The 27,340-nt window shown below is 46.4% G+C and overlaps 2 protein-coding genes across 2 annotated transcripts in view; both read right to left on the reverse strand.

The window, feature by feature from the left end:
• Positions 1-1,243: 1,243 nt before the first annotated feature.
• dmac2 (distal membrane arm assembly component 2) lies at positions 1,244-18,397 on the reverse strand. Its single transcript, XM_068019083.1, has 6 exons — positions 18,314-18,397; positions 17,301-17,482; positions 13,664-13,747; positions 9,422-9,561; positions 5,883-6,045; positions 1,244-1,834 (listed from the first exon to the last, which is right to left on the reverse strand). Exons 1-6 carry the CDS (start codon positions 18,356-18,358, stop codon positions 1,645-1,647), a joined length of 804 nt encoding a protein of 267 aa, XP_067875184.1. The 5' UTR covers positions 18,359-18,397; the 3' UTR covers positions 1,244-1,644.
• A 5,461-nt stretch (positions 18,398-23,858) lies between these two features.
• Positions 23,859-27,340, reverse strand: part of prss16 (serine protease 16) — a 32,221-nt gene continuing 28,739 nt past the window's right edge. Inside the window, exons 11-12 of the mRNA XM_068019084.1 lie at positions 25,558-25,703; positions 23,859-24,750 (exon numbers count right to left, since the gene is read on the reverse strand). Coding sequence (XP_067875185.1) covers positions 24,667-24,750; positions 25,558-25,703 — 230 coding nt within the window. The 3' untranslated portion in view covers positions 23,859-24,666. The remainder of the gene's footprint in view (positions 24,751-25,557; positions 25,704-27,340) is intronic.

Genomic DNA, 27,340 nt, shown 5'->3' on the forward strand with positions numbered 1-27,340 from the left:
TCCCGAGACACCCACAAGGCAGTGGGGGCTGTTGGGGCCCCTACACAGGGGTAGGAGAATGCTGGTGGGAGGAGGGAGTGCGAAGGAGAGCTGGGAAGGGGGCTGTAAGGGGATAGGGGGGGTGCAGGGGAAAGATGGTGCGAGGGGGGAGCTGGGAAGGGGGCTGTAAGGGGGTGGGGGGTGCAGGGGAAGCAGGGGGAAGATGGTGCGAGGGGGTGGGGGGGTGTGCGCTGGGAGAGTGGAGCTGGGAAGGGGAAGGGGGGGGAAAAGGGGGTGCAGGTAATAAACCATTTCATCAGTTCCCATCATCGACACCGGGAAAGCTCATCTGCGTCCTCGTGGGCGACAGCCTCGGGCGCCGGTACCAGCAGGAATTGGCCGACATTGCGCTGCAGATGCTCTCCGAGCCATCATTTTGATAAGGATCATCATAGAAAGGACAAGATCGAAGGGTTTGGCACTGCAGTTATGTGAAGAAGGATGGGGACTGGTCATCTCAGGTCCAGGCCGACAATCAACATTGGTTGAAGGGGTTTGTACTGTGGGGGCTACAGACGAGAAGGAGGGTCAGGAACGGTCAACCTGGCTCGTGGACCTACAATTCTCACCGGAAGGACCAACCGCGTGGAGGATTGTAAGTTATCAGCCAAATCCAAGGGGTATTTGGGGCAGAGAGTTATAAAAGAATTTTAAGTATAGCAACCAAATCCTGGGATTGTTCAGGTTCTGGATTGAGTGAATTTGGGGCAGAAACGTGGGGTTTTGCCTGTTTTTTTCCCCAAAAAGATTTATTTAATAAGTCATGGGGGCTTGTGTGTTTGGGTGAGCGCTGAGGTTAATTCATAGAGGGATTTAAATCGGACTAACTAATCAAGGTGTCGTGTGGTGACCTTTAAATTAGTTTAGAGGTCTTTGTAACAGAGTATTAGGAGACTTTTCGTGTTTTTTTAAATAAACAAGTTTGTGGTTCAGCCTAACCCTGTGTCGTGTGCAATTTTGTTCCTGTAATTCCTAAAGTCCAAGAACTGTAGTAAGGGAATAGAACCTCTTACACCTTCACCACACAGACTGCAGCGGTTCAAGAAGGCGGCTCTGCATCACCTCGTCAAGAGCGACTGGGGCTGGGCAATAAATGCCAACCACATCCAGATTCCGAGAATTAATCATTTTAAAAGTCCCTTCTTTCCGTGACATCCACCACAAAGATGTCAATGATAAACTAGACATCAGTGTCACACAAATAAACTATTTGAACTTAAATTTAATAAACGTTCTGTTCAGATAGTTGAAACAGTAACTGGATTTAAATTGTGGCAAAAACATTATTTGAGGGGAACCGGAAGCCCTCTAAAAGCTGACAAAGTTCTGTCAGGGTGGTGCTGCGATGAGGTTTTCTGCAGTTAAAGACTGATTACACAGGTACCTGTCAGGCTAATTCACCATGCTAAAGTGTATCAGGACAGGAGGTGAGCTGAACTGTGTCACTACGGACTGCTCCTGTCCACCCTCTAGTGGCTAATTCAAGAGCAACACTGACACTAGGCTGGGAGCTGGTTGCATGAGGCAGGAGACCCAAATCTCTTAGAAAACAGGGTTAAGCCCTTTGTACAACTGGGTTGATTCAGAAAAGGGAGGCCCAGCTAATCACTGGTTTGGAATCGGAGAGGAGGTACTCAGTTCAGGGTCCTGTTCCGGCAGGTGCTGCTGTAATAATCCATCCTCGTACTCGATCCCCACAATCTCGCACTGCGGCAGACTCTCTTCCAGCAGAATTCTCACTAATCCTCGGCAGTCCACAGCAGGAAGGTGCGACAGATCCAGACGCTTTAAGTTCCTGCGGAAAAGAGACGAAGGTCAGCAGCTCGTTTGAAGTCAAGGGTACAGCGATCACAGGACCTGGCAAAGATCAGCCAACAGGAGACGTCAGATGCCTCCTAGTCACCACTGGAGTGCAGGCTCTGCAGTTTTGGGTGTCAGCCACGTCTGAGAGGTAGCACTCTCGCCTCCCAGACAGACGGTTATAGGTTCAAGTCCTACTCCAGAGACCTGAACACATAATCCAGCCTGACTATTACTGAGGGAGTGCAGAAGTGTCAGCTTTTGAAAGAGACATTGAACTGAAGGCCCGTTCTGCCCTCTCAGGTGGCTGTAAAAGATCCCATGGCACCATTTCAAGAAGCAAGGGAGTTCTCCTCAGTGTGCTGTCCGACATCACTGAAAACAGATTACCTGGCTATTTATCACACTGCTGTTTGAGTGTGTTCATCCCTTGCAGAATTGTACCTCTTCAGGAGAGGAGCGGAGAAGACGGGAATAACGCTGGTTACTACAGAAAGCAACTAGGAAGGTAAATGGTATGTTAGCCTTTATTGCAAAGGGGTTGGAGTATAAGAATGGAAAGTCTTGCTTGGGCGAAACCGCACCTGGAGTACTACATACAGTTTTGGCCTCCTTAACTAAGGAAGAATATACTCACCATAGAGAGAATGCAACAATATTCCCCTAAATTGATTTCTGGGGTGAGACAGTTGTCCTATAAGGAGAGTATGAGTAGAATGGGCCTATCATTTTTGGAGTCTAGAAGAAAGTGGTGGGGGGGGCGTGATCTCATTGAAAAATATAAAATACTTAGAGGGCTCAAGAAGGTAGAGGCTGTTTCCCCTGACTGGAGAGGTGAGAACTAGGGGGTCAGGACAAGGGTTCGGTCATTTAGGACTGAGATGAGGAGAAATTCCTTCACTCACAGGGTTGCGAATCTTTGGAATTCTCTTTCTCGGAGAGTTGTGGATGCTCAGTCATTGAGTATATTCAAGACTGAGATCAATAGATTTTTGGACACTAAGGGTATCAAAGACTTAGGGCAGAAAAGTAGAGTTGAGGTAGAATTTCAGCCATGATCTTACTGAATGGCCGATTAAGAGGCAATATGGCCTACTCCTGCTCCTATTTCTTATATCCTTATAATCCTCACAGGTCAGTCTTAATTGGTTTCAAACCCTCTTCATTTATCAGAGGCATCCTAAAACTACTAGTAATTCCCTTTGTTTAATGGAATGATTCTCTGTAATGTTTTTTAAACAACAAACATCCCAACTGTTGTTCGACAGTCCTGTGTGCTATTGTTCCATTCACCTCCCCGTATCCAACTCTGTGTTTTAGTTTTTGTAATGAATTTAACCCCTTTCTAGCTGGATCTCACAGTGTGGTCACTGTTCCAAAGGCGCCCACCAGATTTTGCTCATCTGCCCAATCTGCTTCCTTACTCATAACTAGATCGAGCAACACCTCGGCCTCCTGTAGGTCAACCAATGTTTCTCCCTTCTCACTGTCTTGACCTTGCTCCCGCTGGCCGACTCCGAATTCTTCCGTTCTTTTATTCTCAGCTTCATCAAAGTGAAAGCCCCATCAGCTGCTGGTGCAACTCATCCATGCCTTTGTTACCTTTAACCTTGACTATTCCTGTGCACTCCAATCTACCCTCCTTAAACTTGAGGTCATCCAAAACTCAGCTGCCCATATTCTAACTCACATCAAGGTCCATTCACCCATCACCCCTGTGCTTGCAGATCTACACTGGCTCCCAGTTAAGCAATATCTCAATTTTTAAATTCTTAGCCGTTTTCCAATCTCTCCATGACCTTGTCCCTCTCTATCTCTGTCATCTACTCCAAACACCCAAACCTCCGAGATATCTGCACTCTGCTAATTCTGGCTTCCTCTGCATCCCTATTTTCACCATTGGCGGCCATGCCTTCAGCTGCCAACACCCAAAGGTGTGGAACTCCCTCCCCAAACCTCTCCGCCTCTCTACCTCTTTTCTCCTTTAAGACGCTCCTTAAAACCTACCCCTTTGGCCAAGCTTTTGGTCATCTGCCCAATCCCTCTTTATGTGGCATTGGTGTCAAATTTTGATTGATAATACTCCTGTGAAGCACCTTGGGCCATTTTATTATATTAAAGGGGCAAGTGGTTGTTGTGAAGTCATCAGACCCAATAGCCAGGTATACACAGCCCAGCTGATACTGGGAGCCTGAAATGAAGCAGGTGGGTAGTTGGTCACAATTTTCATTTCTTGTTACAAATTTGTAATGCAAATGACTGTTGTTAAATGCGTTCGGTTCTTCCTGGCTAGTTTGCATCTATTTTTCATTTCTTCACTTATGGGAAGTGAGCGTCACTGGATTTACTGTCCATCCCTGAACGTCATTGAGAAACTGGTTGCGAGCCAAGTGAGTGCCTTGCTGGGCCATTTCAGAGGGCAGTTAAGAGACAACCACATTGCTGTGGGTCTGGAGTCACATGTAGGCCAGACCGGGTAAGTTCGGCAGATTTCCTTCACCAATGCACGTTAGTGAACCTGTTGGGTTTTTATGGCTCTCTGGTAGTTTCATGGTTACCATTGCTGATAATTAAATAAATCTGGAATTAAAAAGCCATTAGCAGAATTTTAAATCCCCAATTGGCACGGTGGGATTTGAACTCCTGACTGCAGATCATTAGTCCAGGCCTCTGTATATTAGTCCAGTAACATAACCCCTATGCTACTTTTAACCGATAAATTCATGGGCCTGGGAAGGGCCGTTCTCACAGCCAAGGTAACTCAAACTGGTAAAATTGGCTTGGGGCATCACGGAAGTCAGACGTCAGAACAGTGGAGGATTAAGTCAGAATCACTGGGCAGAGCGAGGACAAGATCATGCCAATAGGTCCAGGCAGCTTCATAGTGAGCAGCAAGTTCAGGCAGGTGCCAGGCCAAACCCGTAAGCCGACAGAGAACTCAAACATCTGGCCGCTTCAGCAACCACAAGATGAATCAGAGGCCCTGAGCCACACAAGGCGAGGGAAACAGAGAGACGTTTGTACTTTGAGAACATCAGACCAAATGGAATGAGACAGGGTCGATTCCAAGAGAGTCTGGAAATTGGAAGTAAAATTCAAGTAAATTAAGAAGCAGTAAACCTTTTGTTATGAACACTGGACCTTGTAACATGATTATGTTTTAAAAATTGTGATTTTTGAGAAGTTCAAGATGGAGTCTGGAAGGTCAGGTGACCTCACCTCCACTCTGCGAAAAGAGAAGACAGAAGTCTTGGCTACCTGGACAATAGAGAACACAGAACAAAGACTTTCTTCTGAAAAACAGAGACTGCAGGACTAACACTTGAAGAACAATGGGTTTTGCCCTCCCAGACTTTCTGGTCATAATACAAGGAGTCAGTAATTAGGAAGATGTAAATGTACCAGGCAGCTGTTAACACCTGGGAAAAATGGAAAGGACCAAGTGCCTTTGTGAAACCAGACTTCCTTGTTAATCATTAATTATGTATCAACGGTTTGATTTTTTTGCAAGTGAAGGGTGTTAATTGCAGTCTTAGTTGAGCACTTATAAGCAGATGCTCAATGAGACTGGGGGAGGATTTTGAATGAGGAGCTACAGGTTTGTAATCCTCTTCGTCTGCCCAATAAATGTGAAAATTAGTAAATATAGGCTCCTGCATTATCCTTCCATAACAAGCTTTCTGGAGTTTAACATTCTGGACTTTGCATTTTTGGAACAATACAATAAGCTTCCAGATAAATTTAACAGACTTTCTGAAGGCAAACAGGCTGTAAGAGAAGAAACCAACAGTTGTGGCTTCAGACAGGCTGGAAGAAGGGAACTCAGCGGTTGTAGCCTCGAGAGAGAGAGAACGAGCGAGTGAAAGGCCTGTAACAATAAAAGGCTGCAGACTTGAATCTGTTTTGAGAGTCGAAGCTTTGCGGTGAAGCAGAAGACTCAGAGGTGAGAGGGCTACCTATTGAGTCACAGCTGACACCACCGAAGTAAAAGTATTTTGCACCAAATCCAATTAGCTATGCCCGCCCCGATTGCCGTAACTTACTTCAGATGGTGGAGAGAGGCCAGGCCCCGCTCTGTGACTTTAGGGCAGCCAGACAGACCCAACTCTTCAAGTGAGTCTCCAAACACGTGCAGACGGCTTAGACACCAGTCGTCAATGTAAGGGCAGCCGCTCAGGTTCAAATACTTCAGCTCCTTCAAACACACTGCACAAACAAAAGGACATTAGAGAAAGAAAGAAATTGCATTTATATAGCGTCTTTCACGACCCAAAGTGCTTTACAGCCAGTGAAGTATTTTTGAAGTGCGGTCACTGTCATAATCATAGAATGATACTGCATAGGAGATCATTCGGCCCACTGTGTCTGTGCCAGCTCTTTGGTAGAATTATTCAATTTGTGCCACTTCCCTGCACTTTCTCTACAACCCTCTAATTTTTTTACTATTTAAGTATTTATCCAATTCCCTTTTGAAAGCCACTATTGAATCTGCTTCGACCAGCCTTTCGGGCAGTGCGCTCCAGATCACAACAACTCTATTTTTTATTCTTCGTTTCATAGGATGTGGGCGTCGCAGGCAAGGCCAGCATTTGTTGCCCATCCCTAATTGCCCTTGAGAAGCTGGTGGTGAGCTGCCTTCTTGAACTCACTGTGTAAGAAAATGTTTCCTCGTGTCGCCTCTGGTTCCTTAGCCAATCACTTTAAATCTGTGTTCTCCTGTTAGCGACCCTTCCACCACTGGAAACACTGTCTCCTTATTCACTCTAAGGTTGGAAACACAGCTGCCGATTTGCAAGCACAAACAGCAGTAAGATAATGACAAGATAATCGGTTTTATAGTGACGTTGGTCAAGTGATAAATATTGGCCAGGACACTCGGGACAACTCACCTGCTCTTCTTCAAATAATGCCATGGGATTTTTACATCCACTTGAGAGGGCAGACAGGCCTTGATTTAATGTCTCACCTGAAAAACAGCAGTGCAACACTGGAGTGTCAAGCTCCAGTCTCTGGAGTGGGATTGAACGTACCACCTTCCGACTCAGAGGTGAACAGTTTTACCTACTGAGCCATGGCTAACACCCTGGAGACCAAAGTTGGAGGGTTATAACTTCTTACAGAGGTTGCAGCTACATGCCAGTTACCGGAGGTGGTGAGTTGGGATGAAGAGGCACAGTCTCCAGGGGCTGAATGTTGGCCAAGGCGCTCTTCCACGAGGAGGATCCTTTCTATCTCTCTGAACGGGTCTTCGTTTTAACATCGCGTCTGATAGACAGTGCCTTTCCATCTGTGCTGTGCTGAAGGGTGGCCGAATGTCATGTGGTCAAGGCTTGTAATGGTGTTAAAGAGCAAGATGACCTGACTCAGAGATTAGAGAACCAGCGACTGACTTAATGTGGCACCTCTGCCAGCGCAGTGCAGGCACTCAGGACATTGACCTGATTAGTTTGATGTGTCTCCTGGTCTTTGTAATTAGGGAATGTGGTGAGTCAGAAGGGGGGATGACAAACATGGGAGAGGCGGGGCCTGACAGAATGACAACATTTGCATTTATATGACACCTTTAACATAGTAAAACATCCCAAAGTGTTCAACAGGAGTGTCATTAACGATGCAGTGGCAGCAGTGTGTACCATCTACAAGATGCACTGCAGCAACGCACCAAGGCTCCTTCGACAGCACCTTCCAAACCCACGACCTCTACCACCTAGAAGATCAAGGGCAGCAAATGCAATGGGAACCCCACCACCTGCAAGATCCCCTCCAAGCCACACACCGTCCTGACTTGGAACTATATCGCTGTTCCTTCACTGTCACTGGGTCAAAATCCTGGAATTCCCTCCCTAACAGCACTGTGGGTGTACCAACCCAAGATGGACTGCAGCGGTTCTAGAACCAGCTCAGCACCACCTTCTCATGGGCAATTAGGGATGGACAACAAATGCTAGTATAGCCAGCAACACCCACATTCCATGAATGAATTTTTTAAAAATTGATACCGAGCCTCATAAGGAGATATTAGGATAAGTGACCAAAAGTTTGGTCAAAGAGTTAAGTTATAAGGGACATCTTAAAGGGGGAAAGAGAGAGAGAGAGAGAGACAGAGAGATTTAGGGAGGGAATTCCAGAGTTTCGAGCCGAGGCAGCTGAAGGCATGGACACCAATGGTGGAGCGATGGAATTTGGGAGTGCACAAGAGCCCAGCATTGGTGGAGCGCAGAGTATGCGGAGGAGCTGGAGGAGATTACAGAGAGGGCGAGGCCATGGAGAGAGTTGAAAATAAGCATGAGAATTTTGAAATCGAGATGCCCCGTTTGCCGGGACAGTCAGTTGATCTGGTAAAAAGCGCCAGTATATTTGCCATGTATAGTAACCAGTGGTACGGCACGAGGCAGGCCAGGGGAACACCCAGGTTCCAGCCCCAGTCTGTGCTGATTAAACTGCTCCCAGCTGAATCATGGATGTTACAAACTGGGTCCTGTATCCCCAAGTAAGGGTGGGCAAAGGAAGAACACACTCATTTCTGTGCCCCACTCTATTGGTAACTGAGTGTGGGTGTCAGGTGAGGACAGGATGCAACTCAGCTGTAATGCCCTCCAACGTGGATTAGTCATCACCATTCACAGAAAGAAGCATGACCACTTGGATGAACTGGAGGGTGGTGTGTGCCTCTCACGGCTTAATTCAGAAGAGGGATAGAAAGACATTCATTTCTGTAACACCTTTCTTCACCTCAGGATGTCCCAAAGAGCATTACAGCCATTGAAGTACTTTTTGAAGTGTAGTCACTGTTGTAATGTAGGAAACACAGCAGCCAATCTGTGCACAGCAAGCTCCCACAAACAGCAAAGTGATGATGAGCAGATAATCTGTTTTTTTGTGATACTGATTGAGGGATTAATATTGGCCAGGGCATCGGGGATATCGAAATAGTGCCACGGGATCTTTCACATCCAGCCGAGTAGGCAGATGGAGCCTCGATTTAACGTGTCATCCGAAAGACGACATCTCCGACAGTGCAGCACTCCCTCAGTACTGCAGTGAAGTGTCAGCCTGGATTTTTGAGCTCGAGCCCTGGAGTGGCACTTGAAATCAGGTGGATGTAAAAGACCCCTTGGCACTTTTTCAAAGAAGAGCAGGGGAGTTCTCCCCAATATTAATCCCTCAATTAACACAAAACACAGATGATCTGTTCGTTATCACAGTGTTGTTTGCAGGAGCTGCATGAGATGTTAAACCAAGGTCCTGTCTGCTCTCTCAGGTGGATGTAAAAGATCCCATGGCACTATTTCGAAGGAGAGAAGGGGGGAGTTCTCCCTGGTGTCCTGGCCAATATTTATTCCTCAATCAACATCGCAAAATCAGATCATCTGGGAGCTTGCTGTGTGCAAATTAGCTGCCACGTTTCTTACATTGCAACGTTAAAAGTACTTAACTGTCTGTAAAGCGCTTTGGGACGTCCTGAGGTCGTGAAAGGTGCTACACGAATGCAAGTAATTCTTCATTTGGAGAGAAAGCAGGGAGCGGAGCTTGACTGTGAATTTTAGAGTGACAAATGCGGCTAATTTCACTTGTCCCTCACCTAAATTCTCCAACCCATCGTAGGTTATTGAGGAGCCGCTGGCATCGACTGCTTCCAATGGGACCTCTTTGAAATTCAGGAAATCCCAGCTGAACCCGCCCTTTCGATTTGCCCGGAACCATTCCTCGTGACCTGCAAATCTGCAAACAAGACTGGTCTGAATCATTGTCTGGAACAGAGCCAAGCCACAGTGAACCATAGACATTTGCAACATGCAAGGGGGCCGAGTGTATCGGTCCCGACTCGTTGCCAGAGCTATCCGGAGTTAATCCCACTGCCCGATCAGTCGTGGCTCTTTGAAGGCAAAATACAGCGGGTGATGGAAAATCAGAAATATAAACAGAAAATGCTGCAAATACTCAGCAGGTCTGGCGGCATCTGTGGAGAGAGAAACGGTGTTAACGTTTCAGGTCAATGACCTTTCATCAGAACTGAAAAATGTTTAAGCAAGTACAGAGGCGGGGAAAGCAGGGGACAGTGGAGGGGCTGGGGGAAGGAAGACAGAACAAAAAGCAGGAGTGATTGAATGTACAACAGAATAACAGAATCAGTTCCGGGACCTGCAGGCCAAAAAATTGGCGTTATCATCTGAAAATGCTGAACTCGATGTTGAGTCAACAACTTGTATTTACAACTTGAACTAATAAAACGTCTTGAGGTGCTTCACGGGGGCATTATAAAACAAAATATAACACCGAGCTACGTAAGGAGATATTAGGGCAGATGACCAAAAGCTTGGTCAAAGGAGATAGTACTTCCAAGTGTCTTAAAGGAAGAAAGAGGCGAAGAGGGAATTCCAGAGCTTAGAGCTCCGGCAGCTGAAAGCACTGGGCTGCCAAGGGTGCAGCGATTAAAATCGGGGATGTGCAAGAGGCCAGAATTAGAGGAGTGCAGAGATCTCGGAGGGTTGTGGGGCTGGAGGAGATAGGGAGGGGCGAGGCCATGGAGGGATTTGGAAACAAGGATGAGAATTTTAAAATCGAGGCGTTGCTCAACTGGGAGCCAGTGGAGGTCAGGAATGATGGGTGAATGGGATTTGGTGCAAGTTAGGACTGGGCAGCAGAGTTTTGGATGACCTCAAGTTTATGGCGGGTAGAACTTGGGAGCTCAGCCAAGAGAGCATTGGAATCGTCAAATCTAGAGGTAACAAGGGAATGGATGAAGGTTTCAACAGCAGGTGAGCTGAGGCACGGGCAGAGTCAGGTGGAAATAGGCCGTCTTAGTGATGGTGTGAATATGCGGTTGAAAGTTCACTGCAGGGTCAAATATGACACCAAGGTTGCAAACAGTCTGGTTCAGGGTTCAGCCTCAGAAATTTGCCAGGCTGATGGATGAAGTCAGTGATGAGGGAGCAGAGTCTGTGGCAGCAACCAAAAACAATGGCTTTGGTCTTCCCAATATTAATTGGAGGAAATTTCTGCTCGCCCAGTACTGGCCAGTGGAGGGGTCAAGAGGGGCGGTGGTGAGGTAGAGTTAGGTATCGTCAGTGTACGCGTGGAAACTAATGTGCTTTCGGATGATGTCGAAGAAGGACAGCATGTAGATGAGAAATAGGAGGGAGCCAAGGATAGATCATTAGGGGATACGAGAGGTAATGGTGTGGGAGTGGGAAGGGAAGTCAATGCAGGTGATACTCTGGATACAGTTAATAGATAAGAATAACCAGGCCAGTGTCCCCCAGATGGATGATGATGGAGAGGTGCTGGAGGAGGATGGTGTAGTCAACCCTGTCAAGGGCTGCAGACAGGTCGCGAAGGGCAAGGAGGGATAGCTTACGTTTGTCATAGTCACATTGGATGTCACTTGTCAGGAAGGTTGTCGAAAGATGTGCAGTTCCTCAAGCTCCACTGAGCTTCACTGGAACAGTGTAGGAGGCTGAGGACAGAGAGGTTAGAGAGGGAGGGGGTGGAGAATTAAAATGGCAAGCGACCGGGCCATGCTTGCTGATTGAACGGAGGTATTCAGCAAAGCGATTGCCCAATCTGCACTTGGTCTCCCCAATGTAGAGGAGACGGTGGTGTGGGCAAGTGACGCTTCACTTGCTTTCAAAAATCGATGTACTTTTTTCTCGTATTCCCTTCCAACCCTTCTAATCTCTTCTGTTAGCTCTCCACTGTCCTTTGATTATTCCTCATTCCTTATTTCCTGCATGATTATGACCTCTAGGTTTCTTGTATGCCTCCCTCCACGGAGCGCTATCCTTTCATGCAGCTCATGTTACCTTTTAGAACACAGGAACAGGAGATTCAGCCCCTCGACCACTCATTCCACCATTCAATTGGATCATGGCTTATCCAAATCTTACCATCATCAACCCACCGTGACTCTGCAATCTTCGCCCAACAAAAACCTAGCAATTTTAATGTGGAAAACTTTTTAACAGACACGCTGCCTCAACAGCCTTTTTTTGGGAGTGGGGGAGGGTGCGGGAAGAGAGTTCCAGGTTTCCACTACACTTTGTTTATTTTATTTATTTATTTAGAGATACAGCACTGAAACAGGCCCTTCGGCCCACCGAGTCTGTGCCGACCATCTACCACCCAATCCTACATTAATCCCATATTCCTACCACAACTCCACAATTCCCCTACCACCTACCTACACTAGGGGCAGTTTATAATGGCCAATTTACCTATCAACCTGCAAGTCTTTGGCTGTGGGAGGAAACCGGAGCACCCGGCGAAAACCCACGCAGTCACAGGGAGAACTTGCAAACTCCGCACAGGCAGTACCCAGAATTGAACCCGGGTCGCTGGAGCTGTGAGGCTGTGGTGTGAACCACTGCGTCACTGTGCTGTGTGAAGTGTTTCCTGCCATTGCTCCTGAATGGTTTAGCTCTAATTTTAAGGTTATGCCCCCTTGTTCCCAACAAAAGGCAACAGTTTCTCTCTATTGAACCTATCAAATCCTTCAATGATTTTAAAACACCTCAATTAGATCACCCTTCACTCTCTCCCCAAAAGCTGTGAAGGCTGGGGATCAATTGAAAATGTCAAAACTGAGGTTGATAGAATTTTGTTAGGCAAGGGTTTTTATTCTTTCATGGGATGTGGGTGTCACTGGCAGTGCCAGCATTTGTTTCCCATCCCTAATTGCCCTTGGACTGAGTGGCTTGTAAGGTCATTTCAGAGGGCAGTTAAGAGTCAACCACATTGCTGTGGGTCTGGAGTCACATGTAGGCCAGACCGGGTAAGGGTGGCAGATTTCCTTCCCTAAAGGACATTAGTGAACCAGATGGGTTTTTACGACAATCAATGATAGTTTCGTGGCACCATTACGGAGACTAGCTTTCAATTCCGGATGTTAATTAATTAGTTGAATTTAAATTCCATCAGCTACCCATGTTCCCATGGCACTAGCCTGGGTCTCTGGATTACTAGACCAGTGACATTAAGGGATATAGAACCAAGGTGGGTACATGGAGATAAGATACGGATCAGCCATGAGCTAACTGAATGGTGGAAGAAGCTTGAGGGGCTGAATGGCCTCCACCTATACCTCAAACTAACACATTAACAGAGCTCAATGTTCCGATTTAGGAGCCTTTTCCAAACCTCCAGGTCCATGAAACTTAAACAGGGCAAATAAGAAATAAGTTTAAGCACAAGTAAATGAATGAATGAATGTGAGTGCGAGTGTGAGTGTGGACGTGCGAATATGTACGTCTGGTCTGCAGGCCGCATGCTGAACAGCCCTGCTCCAACAGGTCCCTTTCAATCGGTTACAGCGGAACTGACACAGGCCAGGAAGCAGGCCAACAGCCAGCCTCTCAACTAAACGGCAGGATCACTCATCCCCACCGCCCTAATAAAAAACCCAATGGTGCTTTACCTCGAGAGGTCAGCAACCCAGCCCGAATGTCAGCAGAGCACAAAGCAGTCATGGTCATTCTCAGTGAGCTGCAAGATAAGGTAGATATGTCCAGAAGGCTGTCAACAACAACAATAACGTGCATTTATATATCACCTTTAACATTAATAAAAGTTCCCAAGGCAGTGGCGTGGAACTCGCTAGCACATGGAGTGGGTGAGGCGCAGAGCATAGATGTATTCAAAGACCAAATTCATCAGGGAGAAAGGAATAGAAGGTTATGCTGATAGGGTGAGATAAAGTGAGGTGGGATAGCATAGTCCTGTTGGGCTGCGTGGCCTCTTTCTGTGCTGTAAATGCTCTGCCTTAAGCGCGTCAGTGACTATTCAGAACCCTAGCCCACAGCGCAGGAAGAATTACACCGTGACATACCGTACAGCTCCTCTCTGCTGTAGGACGTAGTAAGCTGCCATAATGTAAATGCCGTACTGCGTTTTCTGCGTATATCCATAGTGTCTGCAACAAAGAGAAAAGTTGCAATTATATAGCGCCTTTCACGAGCAAGATTCACAGTACGATGCAGCACAGGTGGAGGCTATTCAGCCCATCGTACCTGTGCCAGCTCTTTGGTAGAGCTAGCCAATTAATGCCATTCCATTGCTCTGTCCCCAAAGCCTTATAGGTTTTGTCCATACAGGAGAATTATCCAATTCCCTTTTGAATGTTACAATTGAATCTGCTTCCACTGCCCGATCACAACATCTCGCTGCGTAAAACAATTGTTTCCTCATCTCTCCTTTGGTTCTTTTGCCAATTCCCTAAAATCTGTGTCTGCTGGTTACCAATCTGAAACAGTATTGCCTTATTTACTCTATTAAAACCATTGCGGATTTGGAACACCTCTATTAAATCTCCTCTTACCCTTCTCTGGTCTAAGGCGAATAATCCGTGTTTCTCCAGTCCACGTAACTGAAGTGCCTCATCCCTGGTAACGTTCGAGTAAATCTCCTCTGCACCCTCTCTAAGGCCTCGACATCTTTCCCGAAACGTGGTGTCCAGAATTGAACACAATACTCTAACTGAAGACTAACCAAGTGTTTCATAAAGGTTTATCGTAACTGTACGATGTCCCAACTGCCTCCCAAGTAAGGAACTACGAAAGCCAAGTTGTGCAGAGCAAGGTTCCACAAACAGAAATAAGATAATGACCACCAGATAATCAATTTTGGGTAGTGTTGGTTGAGGAACAACTACTAGAATCATAGATTAGTACAGTGCAGAAGCTGAAGGGTCGATAGTCGGAGGGCACTGATGTAATGATGATCGGCAAAAGAACTGGAAGCAACCTGAGGAAAATCTTTTTTATGCAACGACTGGTGTGGATTTGGAATACACTGCCTGATAGGGTGCTGGATACAGATTCAGCAAAAGCTTTCAAAAAGAAATTGGATAAAGGAGAAAAAGCAGAAGCGATTTGGGGAAAGAGCAGGGGAATGGGACTAACTGGATTAGCAGCACAGGTAGATAAGGTGGCTAGGAAGGCATATGGGTTACTTGCCTTTATTAGCCGAGGCACAGAATATAAGAGCAGGGAGGTTATGATGGAGCTGTATAAAACGCTAGTTAGGTCACGGCAGGAGTACTGTGTACAGTTCTGGTCACCACACTATAGGAAGGATGTGACTGCACTGGAGAGGGTGCAGAGGAGATTCACCAGGATGTTGCCTGGGCTGGAGCATTTCAGCTATGAAGAGAGACTGGATAGGCTAGGGTTGTTTTCCTTAGAGCAGAGAAGGTTGAGGGGGGACCTGATTGAGGTATACAAACTTATGAGGGGCATTGATAGGATAGATAGGAAGAAACTTTTTCCCTTAGCGGAGATGTCAATAATCAGGGGGCATAGATTTACGGTAAGGTGCAGGAGGTTTCGAGGGGATTTGAGGAAAAATATTTTCACCCAGAGGGTGGTTGGAATCTGGAACACACTGCCTGAAGGGGTGGTAGAGGCAGGAACCCTCACAATATTTAAGAAGTATTTAGATGTGCACTTGAAATGCCATAGCATACAAGGCTATGGGTCAAGTGCTGGAAAATGGGATTAGAATAGACAGGTACTTGATGGCAGGCACAGACATGATGGGCCGAAGGGCCTGTTTCTGTGCTGTATAACTCTATGACTCTACTCGTCGTAAGAGCCAGCGCAGACTCGATGGGCCGTATAGTCTCCTTATTAGTCAGGATATTGGGCAGAACTGCCCTGCTATTCTTCGGCACAAAGCCTTGAAATCTTTTACATCCAGCTGAGGGGGCAAACAGGGCCTCAGTTTAACACCTCACCCAAAAGACGGCACCTCCGACAGTGCAGCACTGCCTCAGTATAGCTCTTGGGAGTATCAGCCCATGTGCTCGAGTCTCTGGAGTGGTGCTTGAAACTCAGAGGCAGGTGTACTACCCACCAGGGGTACTGAGGCCAACAGCCTAAGCCAAGCGCCGGCTGAGGTCACAGCATGGACTGGGCTGGAATCACTGAGCTCTATATGGCTTTGGGCCACATCAGCCAGTGTGTGTTTTCACCAACCAGGAAACTTGCATGTCCCTAAGCGAGGTCGTCGTCATTCTGAACTACACCCCTCCTCCACCCTTCACACAATAAGCAGCGTTTCCGGAAACAGGATCCAGATAAAATCAGGAAACGCAGCACTGGATAACAGGATGTTTCAACCTTTTACAACTTTTCTCTTTCAGATGAGACGTTAAACTGAGGCCTCGTCTGCCCTCTCAGGTGGACCTAAAGGATCCTACAGATAGTATTGCAAAGAAGAATTCTCCCCAGTATTCCAGTCAATATTTACCCAGCAACCAACATCACTAAAGTAGATAATTCAGCCATTTATCGCATTGCTGGTAGTGGGAGCTTGCTGTGCCCAAATTGGCTGCCATGTTTCCTACATCACAACAGTGACTCGTTACAATCTCAGTAGAGACTGCGAACTTTAAAACAAGAGATATGAACTTCCCAGTGACGAATTAAAGAATCACGCAACAAGATTTCACATTTTAAGACTTATTATAACAATTAAACTAAAAATTAACATTAACTTAGTAGGCAGCTAATACACTAAATTACAGAGAGGTATTTCCCATTAACTTAACACACTCGAAAACCCCACACCACACCCACGTTACAGTGTTCTCATCGAAAAGGTGTCCTTGCTGTTAAAAGTTCCAAGATCCTTCCAGCTGCACTGGGTTGGTTCTCCCGGTGTCCTTCTCAAAGCCAACGCCCTCTTCGCTTACTTCTTCCGAGCGCATTCAACTGGACGTCTGTTAATCAGGAAATCTCTGGTGACCCCACTGGTCTTTTCTCCTCTGCAAACCTCGAGCCTTCGAACCAGGCTCAAATCTCTGAAGCCTTTTGCTGTATTGGTGATCTGAGAGCAGCTGTCTCCCCAGAAACAGGTCTCTCTCTCACTCTTTAGGTTGCGCAGCTGATTGCTGGTCCTTGTTTCTTCCTTTCAGTCTACAGACCTAGGAAAGCCTATCGAATTTATCCAGATCAGAAGTCAATAGTCGTTTGCTTATGATAATTCTCAGAGACCATAAGTCTGGCCATAGCAAAACCACCTGAACCCTCTTTGTTTCCAGGTGTTACAAATTGCAACTCAAATATGCATTTTTAGAGCCCCTGGCTCCCTGTTTACAATCAGAGTCTGTGACAGTGAAACCCATTGTCCTTTAGGTGTTACAACTATGCTCCCTACTTTAAAAGGGTCTTTGATCTGGGTTCCTTGCTTTCATGTTAACCAAGACCTCTAGCTTGTCTCCGGACAGTTTAGTATGAGGTCTGGTCATTATCACAGTGCTGTGTGTGGGACCTTACTGTGCATAATTTGGCTGCTGTATTTCCTACATTGTAACAGTGACTACACTTCAAAAGTGGCTGTAGAGAGTTTTAGGACATCCTAAAAGGTGCTATATAAATGCAAGTCTTTCTTTGTATAACTAGCTGCACACCTCGTCCCTAAAGACCAATTTCTGACAGATTTCTGTTCGTCCGAACAAAACTTACGCGTTTTTCCTCCGCAGGTTCCAATTTTGAAACGCCACGCGCCAGTTGAAAAGGTTTTCAATGTCGTAAAAGCGTTCATAAAGTTTCCGCAGCCCACGCTGTACCCAGTGGTCCTGTGCCACCTTGGAAGCATTACTGTGCACTCGACAAATGCCTGGCACTAAAAGCTGGTACGCTCCAACCTAATATTGAATACAACGGGTCACTCAGCAAGATCAAAACTGACCAGTAACACAGGAACTGCCCCCGCCCCCGCCCACATTGACCAGAAACATAGGAACTGCTCCCTCACACTGACCAGTAACACAGGGCCTGACCCCCAACTGACCTGTAACAGAGAGCATGGTTATAAATGGTGAGGAAGGGGTAATGGATGGTGGGGGAGGGGTAGTGGATAGAGGGCCCGGTGTTATAGATGGAGGGGCCGGGGTTACAGATTGTTATGTTGATAGATTGGAGAAGTTGGGACTGTTTTCTTTGAAGAGGGAACCGATTTAAGGTAATTGGCATAAAATTCAATGGCGACATGAGGGAAAACCTGTTCACACAGCAAGTTAGGATCTGGAATGCACTGCCTGAGTACTAGAGGCAGATTCAATCAAGACGTTCAAGAGGGAATTGGATTGTTATCTGAAAAGGAAAAATGTGCAGGGCCACGGTGCAAAGAAGAGGGAGTGGCACTACGTAAATCGCTCCTTCGGAGAGCCAGCACAGGTAGGACGGGCCAAATGGCCTCCTTCTGTGTTGTAACAATTCTGAGATTCTCTGGTGCAGGCGGGGCCATGGGGGCGGGGTTGTGGAGCGAGGGGGCGGGGTTGTGGAGCGAGGGGGCGGGGTTGTGGAGCGAGGGGGCGGGGTTGTGGAGCGAGGGGGCGGGGTTGTGGAGGGAGGGGGCGGTGGCAGCTGAGGGGCGTGGGTCGGTTTCTAACATATGTCTGCTGCAGCAATCGCGACTCCAGGGCTGAGGCCAACCCGGGGATAGCGCGGTTTCTGGTCCCGGTTTCGTTCCATACCGTTCCCCGTGAGGAGAGCGCAGCCCAGCTACCCAGCGCCGCCATCCGTCACCACTGCGCCAAAGAGCGTTCGCCAACTTCAAGAGCGGCCCCTTTATCCTCGGCTGCAACGCTGGGAGGCGTCGAACGCACTGCAGCGCCACCAGCGTCAGGAGGACTGATCCGTCAGCTCCCACTTGAGCTGCAGTGAGGGTATGAATAAAAGCAATGGGAGGCTGGCTTTATCGTTAACTCTTCAAACTTTTGCAAAAGAGGGGAAAATCACAGGTAGCTCTTCGATTTATTTGTGTCCTTCAGCAACAGTCCCACTGTTGACAAGTTAAATTAACTTTTTCTTCCTGAGAAGCAGTTATCACTGTGAAATTAAAGAAACTGCCTTGCATTTATACAGCATTTCTCACAATCTCAGGATGTCCCATTGCACTTCACAGCCAATGAAGTTATTTTTGAAATGTAGTCACTGTGATAATGTAGGAAACGCAGCAGCCAGTTTGCACACAGCAAGATCCCACAAACACCGATGTGATAATGAGCAGATCATCAGTTTTAGTGATGCTGATTGAGGGATAAATATTGACCAGGTCTTCGGGAAACAACTCCTCTGCTCTTCTTCAAAATAGCGCCATGGGATCTTTTACTGTTGGAATAAGCGGCATCTCATTTATACCAGCAGCTTTCAGTCCTCCTCTCCAAATTGATCTGAGTGCTTCCATCTTTCAGGCGAGGCATTAAAACCAATGCCCATCTACCCTCTCAGGTGGATATTAAAGATCCCACAAATGTACACAAATTGACTGTGTTACAACCTCAGTACAGACCATTAACTTTAAAACAAGAGATATGAACTTCCCTGTGTCTGGTTAAAAAATCACATGATAAGATTTCACATTTTAAGACTTTTACTATAGTATTGCTGAAAATAGAGATATTTTGTCAAAGCTTTTCATCTTGCACTCATCAGGACAATTCGCAAGAATACCAATGTAAGGGAAAGCAACAAATTTATACTGTATAACATTTGTACTGTGTGAGAAGAGAATGCTGATTGGTTGGCAAGTGGACTCTGATTGGTAGAGGCATTTTACTGCAACAACTACTCTAAAATCAATAGTAACTAAACAGTACTTAATAGGTAGCTAATACACTAAATTACACAGAAAAGTATTTCCCATTAACATTATAACACTCAAAAACACCACACCATATTTATACATTAAACAGTGTTCTCAGTGAAAAGGTGTCCTTGTGGTTAAATGTTACAAGCTCTTCCCAGCTGCACTGGGTTGGATCTCCCGGTGTTCTTCTCAAAGCCAATGTTCTCTTCGCTCACTTCTTCCGAGCACATTCGACTGGACTTCTGTTAATAAGGCAATCTCTGGTGACCCCACTGGTCTTTTCTCCTCTACAAGCCTCAAGCCTTCGAACCGGGCTCAAATCTCAGAAGCCTTTTGTGATCTGCGAGCAGCTGTCTCCCCATAAACAGTCTCCCTCTCTGTGTCTCTGTCTCTAAGTTGTGCAGCTGACTGCCAGTCCTGGTTTCTTCCTTTCAATCCACAGTCCTAGGAAAGACTGTTGAATTTATCCAGATCAAAAGTCAACCGGTGTCTACCTTTGACACTTCTCAGAGACCTTAAGTCTGACCATAGCAAAAGCACCTGGGCCTTCCTTTTTTCCCCAGGTGTTGCAAAATTACAACTCAAATCTGGATTTTAGAGCCCTGTTTACAATCTGAGAGTCTGGGAGAGTGAAACCCATTGTCCTTTAGGTGTCACGACCTTGCACCTTGCTTACAAATGGGTCTTTGATCTGGGTTCCTTGTTCGCATGGTAACCAAGTTACTTGTCTCTGGGCAGATTTAGTATGTTTCCTCTGAGTGTCCATTTTACACTGCGTTAAAGATCACAGTTTTTAAACGTGATCATACTACTGAAGTGGATTATAATCTTACCCCCTTTTTGGGACTATCCTGGATCAGACGTGCTCCCCAGATGATCTCACTCACTCAAGGTTGAGAAAGACAGACAGCTGAATGGGTCTGAAGAACTGATCTGACTCTCCCCAAAGGAAAGGAACCCACTGAGAACATTACTGTCCTCCAGATAGACTTTTTAACAACTTTTAGCCGGTCTATAGCCAGCTGGATAGTATAAGGGTCTGGGCATCTTTCCTCAATAATGTACCTCCCCACTGAAGAGTGTACAGAGATGGATTTTCGAGTTTGCGATGCAGAAGACTATCAGACAACATATTTTCTAAATTATATACAAGTTTATTAAAGACCAAATATGCAATTCATGTGATGGGAAGTCAATTGCAATGTTAATAGTTCTAGGAAAAGGAAGTATAACCTTGTTTCTAGTAGAGAATCCAGGTTTTAAGACTAAATATTTGAGCTATCTGCCAATATTTAAAGTAGCTTTTACCTTAAATCCTTGAGTAGAAAGTTAGAGTTAAGTGAGATACCTCTATCCCAACTAAAGGGAGAACTATCATCACACCACAGTAGCTCATCCCTTTACTGTGAGAAACACTGGAGTGAATCCAACGAATCTAAAGATCCACTTTGTGGTTCCAATATTTATACTGTCCTAAGGTGCATAACTGGTTTTTTTTATGATGGGTGTTACCTCTCTTGCAAGTAGGTTTGGCCCCTTTTATTAGCCAAATAAGGCTGTATAACTGTGAATTTCTGGTTAACGTCCACCTTCTTAGATTTCTAAGAAAGGCTAGACCAGCAGCAAAGTGGGAGACTCTCATGGTGATCAATTTCCTTCATCACCAAACTGTGTTTCAAGATGATCATTCAGTTTCTTGGATAAAAGCAAGAAATGCTGGAAATACTCAGCAGGTCTAGCAGCATCTGTGGAGAGAGAAGCAGAGTTAATATTTCAGGTCAGTGACCTTTCATCAGACCGTTAACTCTGGCATAGTGGTAATGTCACTGAACTAGTAATGCAGATGCCCAGGCTAATTCCCTGGGGGCATAGGTTCAAATCTCACCACGACAGCTGGTGGAATTTAAATTCAACTAATTAATAAAAATCCAGAATTGAAAGCTAGTCTTAAGCAATGGTGACAATGAAACTAGTATTGATTGTTGTAAAAACCCATCTGGTTCACCAATGCCCTTTAAGGAAGGAAATCTGCCATCCTTACCTGGTCTGGCCTACATGTGACTCCAGACCCACAGCAATGTGGTTGACTCTTAACTGCCCTCTGAAATGGCCTAACAAGCCACTCAGTTATCAAGGACAATTAGGGATGGGCAAGAGATGCTGGCCTTGTCAGCGACACCCACACCCCATGAAAGAATAAAAACTGCCACGTTTTCTACATTACAACAGTGACTACACTTCAAAAGAGGCTGTGGGAGGTTCTGAGATTGCGAAAGTTGCTGTATGAGTACAACTTCCTTGGGTTCTAAGGGTCACAGACCTGAAACGTTAACTCTCTTTCTCCACAGCTACTGCCAGACCTGAGTATTTCCAGCACTTTCTGTTTTTATTTCAGATTTCCAGCAGCTGCAGTATTTTGCTTTTCCGTTCTTTGGGTTAGGTTTGGGGCAAATTTGCCACTTCTTATGACTCGCCGTAAGGGGATAAGTGCAGAAACTGCAGCAATATTCCCTCCTCTGGGTGTCCTGCAGACACAATCTAGACATGCACAGAAAATCAGTAACTTAACTGAGGTACCACAGGACCAAGTGCCTTAACAGCATGTGTGAGCACCATGAGGGGAGAGAAAATTGTTAGATCAAAAGCTGGTGACTGTTTGACAAGTACATTCTAATTGCACTGAAATGTCCTTGCTGGGGCAAACAAGGTTTTAATTCTTCAGCGGTTTCTGACCCGTTCAGTAATGTCACTCACTGTGTAGCACTCTGACCTTTTGAAGGTCATGGGGGGGGGGGGGGGGGGGGTTCCCAAATCCCACTTCAGAGACTTGATGCCATAATCCAGGTTGACACGAAGAGTAATCATCCTAGTCTTCCTGTCTCATTATCTCAGCCCAAACGAGATCTCGAGTAGAGATACATTACAGGATCTACAAAAATCAGCAGAAAATTCCAGGCTGGCACACTTCCTGATTCAGCCTGAAATCCAGTTAATTTTTTTTTTGAGGCAACCAACAAGGAAGTAAATATGAACTAGTGAAGGCAGAAAAAAATAGAAATCGGAAACAGTGCCCTGAAGATGTTAGCCATGGCTCGGGGGACAGCGACCTCAACCAGGTCAGAATATACTGGGTTCAAGTCCCCATGCAGAAACCCGAACACAATATCCAGCACTGAAGGATGAGACAATAAACTGAGCACCCGTCTGCCCTCTCGAGTGGGCATAAAAGATCCCACGGCACAATTTGAAGAGCAGGGACTTATCCCAAGACTCATGGCCAATATTTATCCCCCAACCAACATCACTAAAACAGACGATCTGTACCTTGCAGTTTGCGAGAGCTTGCTGTGCGCAAATTGACCGCAGTGTTTCCTACATTACAACAGTGGCTACACTTCAAAAGTACTTGATTGGCCACAAAGTGATTTGGAATGTCCTGAGGTTGTGAAGAGCATTGTATAAATGCAAATCTATTATTTCTAGAAAAGGATGGACGATTGAGTGTACAATGTTTACAAGGGGTTTAAGTTTGCCAGACATGCTTACAAGCATACAGGGGAAGGTTAAAGGCATAAAAAGGCAAGGACATTTACTAATTAGAACTATAAACAAACAGGAATTTCAGTTCAAACTAGTGTTTAAATTATCAAAAAAAAAGTCCAAAAATTGGAGATCACTAATTAGAAATGGCAAATAGGAGAGGAGCTGTTGGAAATATCTCCTCAAATTTCTTCTTTGCACTCTCAAAAGGTAAATGGAGGTAGCTTGATTTTGCTGGAGTCATCTTTTTCTTAGATGGAAGCTAGCCAAAGCAGATTTTCTTGCTGTTTTGCAGACCGTCTTGCTATTTTGCAGACTGTGTCTTTAAATCTTCTTCACTGATCCTTTCAGTACTTGCAATTTCTAATGCCCTAATAACAAGGTTGGCAAGCTGAACGATTTCAGATAAAAGGAACCACCCCGATCAGGAGAGCACCTGATTGAAAACCCTCCCCAATTCCATACTTTCGTCAACGATGCAAAGGAAAAACAAAATGGAGTCGGGGAATGAACTCATGACCTCATTAGCAGGATTCCTCAGCCTCAAAACATGGGAAGGCAGTGGCGTAGTGGTAATGTCACTGGACCAGTAATCCAGATGCCTAGGTTAACGCTCTGGGGACATGAGTTCGAATCCCACCACAGCAGATGGTGAAGTTTGAAATCAGTTCATAGAATCTGGAATTAAAAGGTAGTCTAATAGTGCACTTTAGGGAAGGAAATCTGCCATCCTTACCTGGTCTGGCCTACATGTGCTACACGTGACTCCAGACCCACAGTAATGTGACTGACTCTTAAATGCATTCAGTGGGCAATAAATGCTGGCCTAAACCAGCGATGCCCACATCCCATGGTAAAAAAACCCCACACAGAAATGATATTCCAAAAGGTTCAAAGTAATTCTCAATGAATTTATTGATCACTTTACTTTAATGTCAAACAATTTGATTTTAATGACTCCGATATTTAAAATCAGTTTACAGAACTTAAATCAATATTGTAACAAACCTGCAGGTAGATTTTTGATTAAAAAAATAAAGTCTCCGAAGAAATTAACACATTTTTGATGGAGACTCACGATCCCACTGGTTATACCCAGGGATCGATCTCACCATCAGGAACAACTGGAATGTGTGCGTGTCACAATCATTTGCGTCAATTTACACTAAAGGCCACCTCAAGCTTCTATGCTCAGCTCCCTCCCTTGAATAAAACCTCCACTAAGTTGCAAAGTCTTCAATAAGGGGATGAGTGGGACGGTGATCTGAGCAAGTTTTACCTCCAATCCTATCAAACCTCCTGCCAAGGGCCATTGGCAGTCAGTGACAGTGATGGAGCAACAGAGAGGACAGCCCATCCCCACCCAAACCTCCTTGGCCACGTGGGGAGGAAGGGGGACAACCAGGGCTCAGGTAACATGAGGGCAGGTAAATGCTTACTAAGGAAACAAAACTGCATGGCCACAAGACACAGACACAAAGCGAGGGGGGGATAAAAAAATAAACAAGGGGAGTAAAGAGAAAGAGGTTGGGGGGGGGGGGGGGGCGGTTGAGCAAAAAAAAAAAAAAGGAGAGAGAGATTCCGGAGATTGTCCTCAGTGACTGAATCGAGTCGAGAGAGGCAGGTTAATGGAAAGGAGCTTTCGCAAAACTGGGATCAACCTGGCACACCCGCCAATCGAGAATAAGGCACACCATCTCACTCTCCCCGCGACAGGGATTCTGGGCCACAGTTACCATGGCGGTCCCGGGCCAACCAGGCTCCAATCTGATCACTAATCTTCTGTAAAAGAGGAAGGGGAGGAGTTAAACTCATTTGATAATCACTTGCAAATGATAAATCAACTCTTCAAGCGTTACAACCCAAGGGCTCACTTTCCCAAAGTTTCTATTTTCTCAAAGAAGGGACTTTTTTGGCGAGTTGACAGTTTGGAAGAATGGGACACTTTACATTTTATTCCAACACTCCCAGGACAGATACAGCATGGGGTTAGATACAGAGTAAAGCTCCCTCTACACTGTCCCCATCAAATACTCCGAGGACAGGTACAGCACGGGGGTTAGATACAGAGTAAAGCTCCCTCTACACTGTCCCCATCAAATACTCCGAGGACAGGTACAGCACGGGGGTTAGATAGAGTAAAGCTCCCTCTACACTGTCTCAACGTGCCTCAGTAAAGACCCCTGCCCTGCATGCACAGGTGAGAGGTTCCCCACCTTGTAGCCCATCTCTAATTTAGAGGGAGCTGTATGCTGTGGGCTCCGTGCTAGAGTGAGATTGTTCAAATACCTGAGCAAGAGGGTCCTTTAACCCACCAATTTGGGGGGAGATTGAAATGGTGGTCCTAGAGCTGAAACGACAGACCCTTACCCATGGCACCCATCTGTGTGCTGCTATCTTCAGGGCCTGTGGAGATCAGACACTCACTGTAGATGTTGCTGAGGATTTCCAGTCATGCTGAGGTTTAATGTGCCGGAGGACAGTCCCATTGAACAATGGCCCCTCAACCCCCTCTGGACTCAGACAGTAAGGTTGCAGGGGGAGGGAGAGGGGTTGTCATTCTGGGGAGCTGAAGATGTTGAGTCTCACCTGTCTGGCTTGTTGGAGAGCAGGGGGGTCTCCCTTCTCCGGGATGCCCATGTCAGCACAGTGCGCGGTGCCGTTAATGACCAGAGCCACTTCGGAACAGGACAGGTTCTTCAGCACACTCAGGGCGTGCCATGGGTCAATGTCACCTTCGCAGAGATCAGAAACATCATCAAGTAACCAGTCCCTGGGGAGCACCGGCAGACTGCAGCCAACACTCTGCGTCCCTCCCTCCCCACACTGAAATACAGCACTCAACATTCAGTAACTCGGGGGGGTAAAGCAGAGAGAGGAAAGACGCAAATGGGAGGGGATGTGAATAAACAAGAGGGGCAGCTTGGGGGGGGTGGGCAAGAGAGCAGGGGAGGGGTGGGAGAGAGGGAGGGAGCCTCCTGCTAACACTCCAATCCCACAGGGCAACACCCTTTGATCCCCAACTTTTTTGTACTTGGAACGTTTTCCACTGGAAACACATCCCACACTGAAGCTGTACGACCGCACTCTGCACCTGCTCAGTTTCAGGGAAGCAGCAGGAACCAATGAGGCACCCCCATCCCTGGCCCAGTCAATGAATGCACCAACCGCTGTGGTACTGAGACACACACACACACACACACACACACACAGAGGAGGTTCCATCCCTGGTGACACTAACTGACCTCAGCACTCCTGAGTGGGGGGGTGGGGGGGGGTTGCAGAGAGAGGTAGAGAAGTAACAAGAACAGTTCGGGCCTGTTAATGAGTGCGTTCCAGGGTTCCCATCGTGAGGGACAGTCACTCAGGGGCAAGGTGGAGGAAGGGAACTTACCCTGTGGGATCAGACCTCAACAGGACCGTTGCTGCCTTCAGGGGAGGGGGTGCTGTCCTAAACCAAACAGCTGCCAGTCCACCTACTTAGCAAGTGCAGAGAACTGCTCAGGGGGTCATGAGGCAGACACAGCAAACAAACTTTGATTCGGTTTCCTTCCTTGCCCTTAGCAGCTCCCAGTTAAAATACGACTTGCATTTATATAGCACCTTTCACCACCTCAGGATGTCCCAAAGCATTTTACAGCCCTTTAAAGAAGCGCAGTCACTGTTGTAAACAACCAGCCAATTTGTGCACAGCAAACTCCCACTAGCAGCAATTGCATTCGAAACAATCTTTATTACCGATGACACCGGGCAAAACTCCCCTCCCTCTTCTTTGAATAATGCTATGGGATCATTTGCATCCAACTGGGCGAGCAGAGAGCCTTGGTTTAAAATCTCATCTAAAACATGGCACCTCCGACAATGCAGCACTCACTCAGTATTGCACCGGAAGGTCAGCCTAGAATGTTGTGCTCAAGTCCCTGGACTGGGGTTTGAACCCAGAACTGTGACTCAGAGGTGAGAGTTCTACCCATTGAGCCATGGCTGACATGGATAACACCATCCAGACATCCATCGTCTGGATCCAGACAGCAGGTGGTATCAATCCTCAGTCTGGACTGGATGAGAGTCAGGGGGACAGACAGTGTGACTGAGACAGTTAGGGACAGTGACAGATTGAGAGACAGAGCATGCATACTTTGTGTAGAAGCATTTAAAATTATGAAAAATAGGACATGTTAGGTAGAGGTCCATGTGGGGGTAGGTACACCTCCAGTGCTGTTAGGAAGGGAGTTCCAGGATTTTGACCAGGCGACAGTGAAGGAACAGCCTATCGCCATATAGTTCCAAGTCAGGATGGTGTGAGGCTTGGAGGGGAACTTGCAGGAGGTGGTGTCTCCATGCGTCTGCTGCCCTTGTCCTTCTAGGTGGT

The sequence above is a fragment of the Heterodontus francisci genome, chromosome 40 (genome assembly GCF_036365525.1).
Source record: "Heterodontus francisci isolate sHetFra1 chromosome 40, sHetFra1.hap1, whole genome shotgun sequence".
NCBI lineage: Eukaryota > Metazoa > Chordata > Chondrichthyes > Heterodontiformes > Heterodontidae > Heterodontus > Heterodontus francisci.